This window comes from Marmota flaviventris, chromosome 3 (assembly GCF_047511675.1).
Source record: "Marmota flaviventris isolate mMarFla1 chromosome 3, mMarFla1.hap1, whole genome shotgun sequence".
Taxonomy (NCBI): Eukaryota; Metazoa; Chordata; class Mammalia; order Rodentia; family Sciuridae; genus Marmota; species Marmota flaviventris.
The window spans coordinates 65,774,961-65,787,209 of record NC_092500.1 but is presented as its reverse complement, the minus strand read 5'-3'; the positions used below and the strand labels follow the sequence as shown (position 1 = coordinate 65,787,209).

Sequence of the window (12,249 nt, the reverse complement as noted above, 5' to 3'; positions counted from 1 at the left end):
CTGAATAAGGCGTACAGTGAAGAGCTGCTGGTCACGGGTTGCCAGCACACTCAAGATAGCAGGGCCCATCTCAGCCTGATATCAGTGTTTCCTACAGACTTGCATTTCACAATTAATCCTAAGTGCAGAGAGGGTAGGTCCAGGAGAAAAGAGCCAACCCACCAGAAATATATAAAGTCTAGTTTGCCACAGACATGATATGACCATGTTGAATCACAAAGCTCTATTCTCTATGTTTCTAATAAATTCTTACAACCTTCAACTAGAAAACCAAGAGCTTTGTTTGTATAGGAAGGTGATCCATCCACATCACTTAACTGGCTGAAGATATTTATAGAAAAGGAATGGAAATTCCAAAAGGGAAGTTCAGAATTACAAAGGATTGGTTAAAGCACTTGAGAAGCTCCAACAAAATACAGAATAAGGGACTCACTCTGTATTTTACTGTTCTTACATATCTGAAACATTAGAAAATATCATGAATGCCCAAAGCACTCCAAAGGTCATTATGCCAAGTCTGGGAACAGTGTTATCCTTGCAAGAATGCTACAGAAACCAAACGTGAAACAAAATGTAGTTCAACTCTGAATTGGAAATAAGATGAGGCAGGTCTCTGTAGTTACAAACCTACATTTCATATAGCCAAAGTCACTAGATGTGACTCCTGAATGGAGTTGTTAGAACAGATAACAGGGAAAATATGGCAAATTTCTGGTTTTGACATAAGCCTAATTCTGAATAAAAATTGGATAATAACACAAAGCTCAAAGTTACCATCTGGCATCGTCTGTTCAGGACCCAGTACCATGGTGGATACCTGAGTACCCGTGTTCTTAGAATAGGATTCTGGAAAGGAAAAAAGGGAGGGAGAAGAATAAGCAAAAATAAAACAAGTTCAGAATCAGCATTTTGTTACTCTGTATGATTGAACATTTTTTTTTCTCTCTTTTTTTAAGAAAAGAACATTCTTCTACTGAATTAAATCACCTTGAAAATAATTATAGCTTTCAGTATGAGAAATATTTACAAAAATAGAAAAGCCTTAATCATATTTTTGCTGGTAAGACTTCAAAACCAAATTGAAGCAAAAGTTATTTTACAGATTTAGGTAATCCTTTTAATACTCATTGAGAGGCTGCTAGGCAATTACCCAGTCTGTCTTTGCCTCCAAACGTCTAAAACCAGAATAATCTTCCCCAGTTTTACGAGATTTTTTTTAAAATTTTAGTTGTCAATGGACCTTTATTTTATTTATTGATACATGATGCTGAGAATTGAACCCAGTGCCTCACACATGCTAGGCAAGCATTCTGCCCCTGAGCTACAACCCCAGCACAGTTTTATGAGTTTTTGAAGGACAGATTTATAATTGTTCTACCTATCAAGGTAAGCTCATGGTTTAATCTCCAGAGAAGGGCAAACAAAGCACTACACCAGTGCACTGGTAATAGAGAGCCTCTAATTTCCCCAAGGAGAGACGTTAGCTATGATCCAGTCTCACTCCCAACCCTCTGACAACTGGGTAAGAAATGAATCACCCATGGTCCAGTTTCTCCTGAGCTCTCAAGGAGAGGTGAGGTATCAGTGGAACTAGGCCCAGTCTGTGGGATGCCAGCCTTGTCTGGGTCCTATAGTAAGCAACCTGAAAGACTAGGGCTGGTAGTGAGGTGTCCCACATGCTCAGCATCCTTTTGGAGTAAACTGGCTACAAATCTACCACACATTCTCCAGTCAACCTCACCAATAAGGCTGATTTTTAAATTTTCAATGTAGTTCTAAAATCTACTTCTTGGTTACTTCCAAGTTTAGAAAGGGAAAGACAAGGTGATATGTATTGATTATCTCTTCCATTAAATCCCAGCAGTAACTATCCCTTTAGCCATCTTTCATTGCTAAAATGTAATCTTTCTCCGCTCTTGCTCCATATGTTGCAATCCTCGCTTTCTTTTTTTTCTATCAACCAACAGATTCTATACCTATTTTATAGAATTCTAGCATTCAGACCTGAAGAGAGTTTTTACGTCATCTGTCTTCTGGGGTACAAAACATACCACCACCTACTAATTTAGAAACATCATTTTTCCCCTCCATAGTCACTGATGTCAAATATTAGATAACCTCAGACAACTATGTTTTTCCTGTCAGATTTTAACCACCAAGTGGCTAAAAACTAGCCAAAGAGCCCAATAACACTGACTAAATATGCCCTTCAGTGAGTTGCAACAGTCCTCACCTAAATGGGATTTATATTTCTGACCACTCCCTTGGATTCCAATCAACGCAGCCCCTTGACACCCCCAGTCTTTTTATTTGTTTTACATGTAATTCAATAAGCCAGGTTATCAGGTTATCTTAAACCACAATAAATCAGAAACCACAAATCAGATCTGAAATTATGACTCTTACAGGAAAAGGGGAACTTAGCACAATAAGGAATCAGAAAAATTTCAAAAGCACATCAATTAGCTTTTGGTATGAGAAAAAGCTCTTCCTTATACTTCAGTCAAGTCTGACAACATTCTTACAAATTCAATAACATCCAGAAATTATTAAATTGCATCGTAATAATGGTTGATAGCCTATTTTAAAAGGCAGGGACATGTGTAATACATTTTAGGAAGATTTCTATCCAAAGCAGGCTTTTAAAAGTTATCTTTAGAGGCTGGGGTTGTGGCTCAGTGGTGGAGCGCTCATCTAACACACATGGGACACTTGGTTCAATCCTCAGTACCACATTTAAAAAAAATGAAATAAAGATATTGTATCCACCTACAACTAAAAAGTAAAAAATAAAAAATTATATTTAGCCAGGTATAGTGGGGTGACTTCAGAGTCTGAGACAAGAGGATTACAATTTAGAGGACAGCCTCAGCAACTTAGAGACCCTGTCTCAAAATGAAAAATAATAAGGAAGAAATGTTTCATAATAAATTTCTAAATTATTAATGGGATTCTAAGTGATCATTTCTATACCAAGTACACACAGAGTCAATAAAACACAAGAAGCCTCGTCTTCTCTGAAACCTCAAGAACATACTATACCAAGAGAAAATATAGATTCTAGATTCCAATTTTCTCATTGCAGCTTTTAGTCAAAAAACTGTAAGCCCCACTGCTCACATATCTATAGAACAAAACAGGGCAGGGAACAGAAAGGGTCAGTTATGATTGGTATGCTGCATAGAATTTTAAGTCCCTATGATAATTTATGATCCATGTGGTAACATTAAGTTAATATTAGGCAGTTTTGCTCTCCAGTACTGTAATACCATGTTGTTTCAGTCATTTCACTACATTAAGGAAAAGATGGAGGCCACAAGCAACCCAAATGAACCAAGCAATACTTTAGTAATTATGATTAATCCTACTATAACATTCTAGTGTGCCCCCAACCATCAAGTGTCACCTTCTCTAAAATCCAGTACATTTCCTCCTATCAAAAAGTAACAATAGGGGCTGGAGTTGTAGCTCAGCGGCAGAGTGCTTGCCTTGTACATGGAGGCAATGGGTTCAATTCTCAGCACCACATATAAGTAAGTAAATTAAATAAAAGTTCATCAACACCTGAAAAAAATGGCAAAAAAATAAATAACTATAGAGGGCTGGGGTTGTAGCTCAGCAGTAGAGCACTCACTTGGCACATGCAAGGTGCTGGGTTCGATCCTCAGCATCACATAAAAATAAATAAATAAATGTACTGTTTCCACCTTTAACTAAAAACAAACGAACAAACAAAAAAGTAACAATAGAAAACATAGCACTCATAGTTTCAATGAATTATGACTATTTTATCCCATTCATTATCATTAGTTATAAGACTGTTTTACAGGATAAAAATGCTGATCAAATTACATTTTCTAAAATTTCAAAAGCCTGCACATTCTTTGACCCAGCAATTCCACTCCTAAGAATAAATCTTAAAAGAAACACACACGAGGGGGTGCTGAGGTTGTGGCTCAGTGGTAGAGTGCTCGCCTTGCCCGTGTGAGACCCTGGGTTGGATCCTCAGCATTGCATAAAAATAAATAAGTGAAATAAAAGTATTGTGTCCAACTATAACTAAAATATATATATATATATATATATATATATATATATATATGAATGAAACACACGGAAATATGCGCAAAGACATTACTACATTTTTTATAGTATCAAAATACTGGAAAACAAATCTGCATATTAGTAAAGAACTGGCTGAATAAACTGCACATTCATAGGACAGAATAACATGTAGCCATTATAAATAAGGCAAGTCTATATGTATTGATAAAGTAATCCCCAAGATATACTGTCAAGTGAAAACATCAACTTATTAAACAGTATGCATCATTTACACAGAAAAAAAAAATGAGAAAGATCTCATATAACCTTTGGACAAAATAATGGCTATTCCTAAGAAAACAGAATGGGAGAGCAAAAACAAGGTCAAGTTAAGGGAAGACTGTTTACTGAAAACATGTTGTACAACTCTTTGGACTTAGGGAAAAAACTTTTACCAGGTACATTATTTATTATTATTATTTTTCAATGTGGTACTGGGGAATCAAAGTGCTCTACACTTACTAAACATATATGTTACCGATGAGCTGGATCTCCAGCCCGTTTTCAGTTTTTAAAAAATGGACTCACGAAGCTTCTCAGAGAAACCAACACTTTGGGAATATTCAGTTGCACTCTCTGATAACACTTGTGCAATGGGTAATCAGAGATCTGCAGCTGTGAGCTGACAGGCATTTATTGCCTTAAGCTTAACTAACCAATAGTTTCTCTTAGTGCTCAAATAGACAATAAAATTAAGAAATTATGGTTTTGGAGTTTCACCTGAATGCAAAGAACAGACGCACTCTTCTCAGAGAAGCATTTCCTGGCTCCCTAATTTGGATTAAGTGGCCCCCTCTTCCCAGTTACACCAAGGTACCCACTGATTACCACTCTTACCATGTTGTCTTGAAAACATCTATTCCCTGGTAGTGTTCTTGCAATATTCCTGCAAGTTTGAAACTATGAAAACTAAAAATATATATATATATATTGGTGATAATACATTCTAATACCTAATTATCAATAATTCTGTCTGTTCTTAGCATTTAAAAGAACTCTGGAAGAACAATTTGGACAATCCAAACCTGTTTTTAAAAAGCACATAAGAAAGTTTGAAGTACTAATTATTCAAACATATACAACTTTTTTGTTGTTGTTGTTGTTACCAGGGACTGAACCCAAGGTGCAATGAGCCACATCCCCTGCCCTTTATTTGTGAGACAGGATCTCACTAAATTGCTAGGAGCCTTGCTAAGTTACTAAGGTAGTTTCATGCTCTACCACACAGGCTACAACTTTAAACTTTTCCCCTACTGTTAAAAAAAACTAAAAAAATAAATATTTTTTAAAAAATAGTTTGATTTTTAAATAATATGATTTATTTTAACATTCTCATAAAGAGAAAAAGACACTTAAAACCATTTCACTTGACTTTAGAGCTGAATCAGTCTTCCTAAAATTAATTGTAAGGTTAGGAAGGAATGTTTTGGAATATAGTCCTTTAAATCCACCCCTGCCTGCCTTTTTTTTTTTTTTTTTTTTTTTTTTTACTGAGGATCGAACTCAGGGGTGCTCTACCGCTGTACCACACCTCCAGACTTTTTAAAAATTTTTCTTTGAGATAGGGTCTGGCGAAATTGCCCAACCTGGATTCCAACTTGCAATACTCTTGATTAGCCTCCCAAGTGGGGGGATTACAAGCATGTGCCACTGCACCCACCTCTGTCCCCCTTTTTCCTCACTTCCCAAGTGCAACAAAATCAAAGGCAGCATTGAATAGAAAAAGAACTTTCATAGAGGCAACCAAAAAAAGTGTCTGCATGGCATTAGCTAATTAAATAAATATGAACAGGGGTGTTCAAAGGCTAAGAAAGCAAAGTGCCCCGTCTGATGCTTTCCTCAGACCCTGTTCAGTGCAGAGACATGCTGGTGACAAAGCAGAAGCTGCCAGACACAAGATCAAGGCTTGAAAAAGTAATACTCAAGTGTTATTAGAGAACAAGGAATTGTGATTTTTTTTCCAATTCATTTGTTCCCAAGAAAAGGAAAAGATTTCCAGATACTCCTAAAATTCTCTTTTCTCTAAAGGTCTACTTTCTTTCTTTTTAAATATTGGCTTTTTGTTGTAATTGGGCACAATACCTTTATTTTATTTATTTATTTTTATCTGGTCAAGCACTCTATCGCTGAGCCACAACCTCAGCCCTAAAGATCTACTTTCAAGCTGAAGTACTTTGATAGTACTTTAGTGGTACTAAACCACAACTTTTTCTTTTTTTTTGAGAACCATTATTTTTTATTGGTACCATTTAATGTGAAGAAAATGCACATTTTCCAAAAATATGGAAAAAACGTTCCGTTTGCCTTACTGGGTACAAATGTTAGGTTTAAATTATTTTACTATGCAAACTTTCTTTCATAACTTGACAGTGGTGATTTCCATTTTTTATTCCTTTGGTATCCATAATCTTATGAGAATCAAAAACATATACTTTGAGATCACTGGACAACTCCTCCTCCAACATCTAAAAAATGCACAGGGAAGGTTATTGCTCTGGTAGCAAAAATAACAAGAAAGCTGTGGGAGAAAATTATGAGGACATTTAGGAGAGATGGGAAAGAGGTTCAAAAGGTGCTTTCTGCTAAACCACACCTTTAATCCAATATCTACGCTGTATGTTTTTCATAAAAGTATGCTCCTATCATCTGAATAATTGGGAATCAACAAAACTTTTTAAAATATTTAAGTGATTCAAACAGACCTAATTGTTTTCTGAACCTTTTGTTCAGAGATTACTTCTCTCTTTTTAAGCATGCTTTACCCTGAGCTACATACCCAGTACCAGCCTTTGTTGTGTGACAGATTATTATTTCCCCTATTTTCTCATTCTGGATCAATGAAGAAAAATCATTTTCTGAGCCTTTCCATCATGGATATCCACCTGATGAGTTCCAAAATGCCATCCGTTCCCTCTGGAGGTGAGGAAAAATAAACAGCTTAGAAAATACAGGTGAACCTCCAAATTATTCTTGAGGATGTGATTTTTAAATTTTTTTTTAAACTAGAGTAGATTTACCTTATTTTTCTCTTATTAAAATAAATTTGAGGGCTGGGGTTTTAGCTCAGTGGTAGAGCATTTGCCTAGCTGGAATGCATGAGGTCCTGTGTTCAATTCCCCACACATACACAAATAATTTGATATAAAATGATAATGTGGGAAAAAAAGAGAGGTTGGAGACTAATTATATGAAAGTCATGGCGAAATAAACAGAGTGAAAAGCCCTTCTGGTAAGTGTTTAAGAAAAAGACCTTATACAACACACTAATCCACTCTAATATTAGAATTTTTCTCTGTTTTCAACCAAAAGACACATCATACACCCGGTCCAAAAAAATACAAACAGTGCTGCATGAATCAGGACAGTGTCTATCTTTGTCTCCCTCTCCTTTTCTTCCTCTGTATCACAGTGGCCATTAAGATACTAGCCACAGTAACAATCTTAAAACTGGAAATATCTTACTTGGCCTACCAGAGAACTGTAATTTCCACTCAACACCAAGTTTGCTGTTCTTCACCTGAGTCAGACTTTGAATCTATTTTGAGGTTGAAAAACAAACAAACAAAAAAACCTGACTTTAAAAATGTCTAAAGATTAAAAACAAAAATGAGAGAATGAAAATGTTAAAAGGAGGAAAGAGGGAGTCAGATATGGGGAGGAAAAGTATAACTGATAATGAAGCTGGCTGTCTGGGTGTCACAAGCGATAACAGTAAAGGGAAATGTGGCCAGGCTGTCAAGAAGTACTGATCTCTTAGGCATAATATCATTCATCAACCAGAGACTTCAAAATTGATGGGTGTGGTACCCACTAAATGGAACTCTTCATTTTCTCCCCTCAGTTTTCTTGAAGCTTAATCAGCTTCCAAACCTCCCTGACTACTCATCTGAAATTTTACCTTCAGGGCTTATAGTTAGTTTTGTTCCTCCCACTCTTTACCAGTGTGAATTTCTTGCAACTTCCTCCTAACCAGAACTGTACAGCAGTTGTGTTTCCCTTTGGGGGACCAACCAGGACTCCTGGCCTGACACCTCTATCCTGGAACACAACTCCAAGCTCTGTGAACAACTTAAAACATCTCTCTCTAGCAAAAAAGAACGCCTTATTAAAAAGTCTATACCTACTTCTTGCCTCAGGAAAAAATGTTTTGCCCTCATACTTGCTTAAGTAGCTTTCTATGGCAAATATGGAAAATGATTATCATTGAATTATATTCAACCCACTTATATTATGACAAATACTAGCTCAAATGCAGATTGACCCTTACAAATTTTTTTCTTTTTAAATTTTTATACAGGGTCTAAGATGCTGATGCTGGCCTTGAACTTGTGATCCTCCTGCCTCAGTCACCTGAGTCCTGGGATTACAGGCATGTGCTATTTACACCTGGCTGACCCCTAAAAATTGTACATATTTTCCTCAACATCTTTTTTTTTTTTTAAGCACTAGGGATTGAACCCACAGGTGCTGGAATGCACTGAGCCACATCTCCAGCCCTTTTTTGTATTATTAAAAGACAGGATCTCACTGAGTTGCTTAAGGCCTCACTAAATTGCTGAGACTGGCTTTGAACTCACGAATGTCCTGCTTCAGCCTCCCAAGCAGCTGGGATTTCAGGCGTGGGGATTACAGACATGCGCCACTATGCCCAGCTCCTCAATGTCTTGTCTTTTCTCATCTCTTTCCCTTCCCCTCTCCCCTGCGCCTGTTTTGCAGTGCTGGGGACTGAACCCAGGGTCTTATGTGTGCCGGGTAAGCACTCTACCAGTAAGCTATGTAGCCAGCCCAACCTTTCTTTTCTTAAAGCAAAGGAAAATAAATTTATGACAACACATACTACAAGATTCTCCAGCCTTGTACATGCTTCCTTCTGCTCTTTGAGCCTAATAAAATATTAATAGTTAACTTGTAGTCTTCTCCTTTCATTACCAAGGGGTTTTAACAAATACCCAAGTAATAGAGATGAGACCACAACAAACAAGAACCCCATACAACAGGACCTACCACTAATAAGCATACGAACAAGAATCCTAATATCCTAATTTATGCTGTACTGAAAATATTGTTCCTTACACTAAAAAAAGTAAAGCATTCTGACCTTAAATTAGAAGTGGAAAAGGCCAGCCCTGTGGTCCATGCTGGTAATCTCAGCTACTCAGAAGGCTGAGGCAGGAGGATGGAAAGTTTGAGACCAGTCTTGGCAACTCAGTGAGACCCTGTCTCAAAAAATGGCCTGGGATATAACTCAGTGGTAGAGTGCCCTGGATTTATTTCCAATTACCATCAAAAAATAAAAACGGAAAAGAAGTTAGATGATATATATTTTTTGTTATTCCTGGTCAATTGCTTTATATTCCATTCTGGTGTCATTAATAATAATATAATTAATAATAATAATGTGCTTTATAATACGTACATATTGTTTTATTTTAGTCAGGATACCTGAAGGATTAAGGATTCTTCTTTGTTTCTCCAGGGGCCAATTAATGTTAATTATTCAATAAATCTTGCTAAATTATAAACAGAACTATAGCCTACCCAAACTCAGTGCTGAATATCAAACAGAAAAGATACTACTTGGTGGATACCATTCTTTAACCTTCACTGAGACAAAAGTGAATCAATGTCGCTTAGTAGCTCTATAGCTATAAGATAATACTGCTGAATACCTAACAGTATTATAAGAATAGATCAAGTTTCCCTATTCCTTAATAAGAAATGCTGCCAGGCTGCTCAGAAATTCCCCTTCTGAGTCCCAAAGCTGTTCCAGGAACATGAGAAACCAAGTATGCTGCAATCATGGCCTTTCTGGTACTGTGTCCAAAATAAACTATCTGAGCAAAGACTGTGAATGAAATATTATCCAATGGGGGTATGGGGGGGGGGGCAGACAGTCAATGAAGTTCAAAAATTTCATTTAAAAATATAGTTACAATGGAATATGATCAAGTACAATGACAGTTTCCAATCTGTTTAATAAAACACCAAGTAGAAAGCCTCTAGTCACATAATTACACAACATAATTACACAGCACACTTAGATCAGGGTTAATGATGTGCATGGAAAGAACAGGCCTAAGGGTGGGTTCACCAGCAATAGACCTAGGTATTGTGAGTAAAGGATAAGAAATAAGATCAGAATTCTTTACTTTAGAATCTGCAGGGGTAAAGGGGACATATATAGATAATACTACTAACAAAAACTTCTACCCAGGGCTGGGGTTGTGGCTCAGAAGCAGAGTGCTAACCTAGTATTCGTGAGGCACTGGGTTCGATCTTCAGCACCACATAAAAATAAAATGAAGATATTGTGTCCACCTATAACTAAAAAATAAATATTAAAAAAACCCTCCTACCTGCAAAGTTCTATTCCAAGCACTGTATTAAATAATTTCATTCTCATCAACAACCCGATATTGATATCATCAATTTCCACTTTTAGTATGTAGAACAAAAATACAGCTGGGCATGGTGGCACACATTTGTAATCCCAGCCACTAAGGAGGCTGAGGCAGGAGGATTGGGAGTTCGAGGCCACCTCAGCAATTTAGCAAGGCCCTAAGCAACTTAGTGAGACTCTGTATAAAAATTTAAAACTTGTTTAAAAGAGGTCTGGGGATGTGACTCAGTGGTTAAGCACCCCTGGATTTAATCCCCGGTACCAAAAAGAAAGAAACAAAAAGGAGGCTAAGCAATTTGTGCAAAGGTTTACACAGTCATGAACAGAAGCAAACTGGCCAAGCTACAGATGCCACAGAAATCAAGGTAAACATAACTTCCCCTGGTTTCACCAACATTCACTAAGATTATGACCGGCCGAATTTATAGAAACCCATCTCCTCCTTCCATATGTGTGCTTTTGCTTTCCACTTCTAACAGATATCACATTCTTTCACCCACAATACTCCTCCGAAAACAATGTATAATAAGAGAATTTCATCTTACAAAGAGTCCTAGAACCAAGCTACACACAAACACGAACGGCCTGCACAGGCCTTTCTCGGGGGAGGCGTTCCAGGGGTGCCAGCTGGACTCGTTAAAAGAGTTTTTGCTGCAGCGGAAGCCCCAGACAGCTGACCGGGCCCCAGTGCCCCGCGAACCAGGCAGCGGCAGCGGCGGCGGCGGCGGGAGACCTTCCCCTGAGCACATCGGACTCTCCGGCGCGTTACAGCGGGTCAGCGCACCCTCCACCATGGGTCACCGTGCGAGTCAGGTCCAGCCCAGGTTTGGGCCATTTGTCCTAGGTCACGGCGCGGAAGGGTCGAGGGCCCCAAGCCCCCCGCTTCCCACCCCGCCCGCCCCCTTCTCGGTCTTCCTTCGAATAAAGCGGTTCCATCCGCTCCTCGGTCACTGCGCCGAGCGCCTCAGGCCCTCCCTCCCGCACCTCCCTTCGCGGTCCCGCACAAAGGCCCCTGGGCCTTCCCCAGCTGGCCCTCGAGGCGTCACAGCCCCCTCCCCGCCTGCGGATAGCCGGGCGCCGTGACCCCTGACCTTGCCTACCCCTAGCCTTACCCGTTCTTCCACCACCTGACACGCCGCCCCAGCACCGGCGGCTCCATATCCCGGGAGCCACCGCCAAGAAGGCCAACCCCCTGCCCTCCTGCGATTGGCCGATAGGACTGCAGCTGCATATTCCCATTGGCCGGATTTCGGGGGCTGCCAGTGCGCGTGGCAAGAGGAGCAAGAACAGAGGCTCCGCCCACACCAAGCCGGGGCTGGGGGCGTGGCGGGAGAGGCTGGGTCAGGGGCGGAACCGGGGTGGGACGGGCTTGAAGCTGCCTGGTAGAAGCTGAGTTCTGCGGAGCCGCTGCTGACAGCTACCCAGATTCACGCCGAGGGGTGAACTTGTGATCTCTCAGCCCGAGGGAAGCCTGAGGTCAGATAAAATTCCTGCCCTCTCGGGGCGCGGGGGTGCATGCCTATAATCCCAGAGACTCTAGAAGCTGAAGCAGGAGGATCTCCAGTTTTCGACAACTTGGCGAGACCCTGTCTCATAATAAAAATGGGCTGGGAAGGTAGCTCAGTGGTAGAGCGCTTGCCTAGCAAGCCGGTAGTCCTGGCATCAATCCCCAGTACCACAAAAACAAAAACAAAAAAATTCCTGTCCGATTTCCCCCACCGTCTCACATTAGGTACTGACAAGCC

The 12,249-nt window shown here is 39.5% G+C and overlaps 1 protein-coding gene across 2 annotated transcripts in view; it reads right to left on the bottom strand.

Annotated features, from left to right (window-relative positions):
• Nucleotides 1–11,693, bottom strand: part of Slc11a2 (solute carrier family 11 member 2) — a 32,801-nt gene extending 21,108 nt beyond the window's left edge. For both annotated transcript variants that reach the window (XM_027949997.3, XM_071609842.1), the window contains exons 1-2: nucleotides 11,617–11,693; nucleotides 775–846 (exon numbers count right to left, since the gene is read on the bottom strand). In XM_027949997.3, coding sequence (XP_027805798.1) covers nucleotides 775–808 — 34 coding nt within the window. In that variant the 5' untranslated portion in view covers nucleotides 809–846; nucleotides 11,617–11,693. The remainder of the gene's footprint in view (nucleotides 1–774; nucleotides 847–11,616) is intronic.
• Between the last annotated feature and the right edge of the window lie 556 nt (nucleotides 11,694–12,249).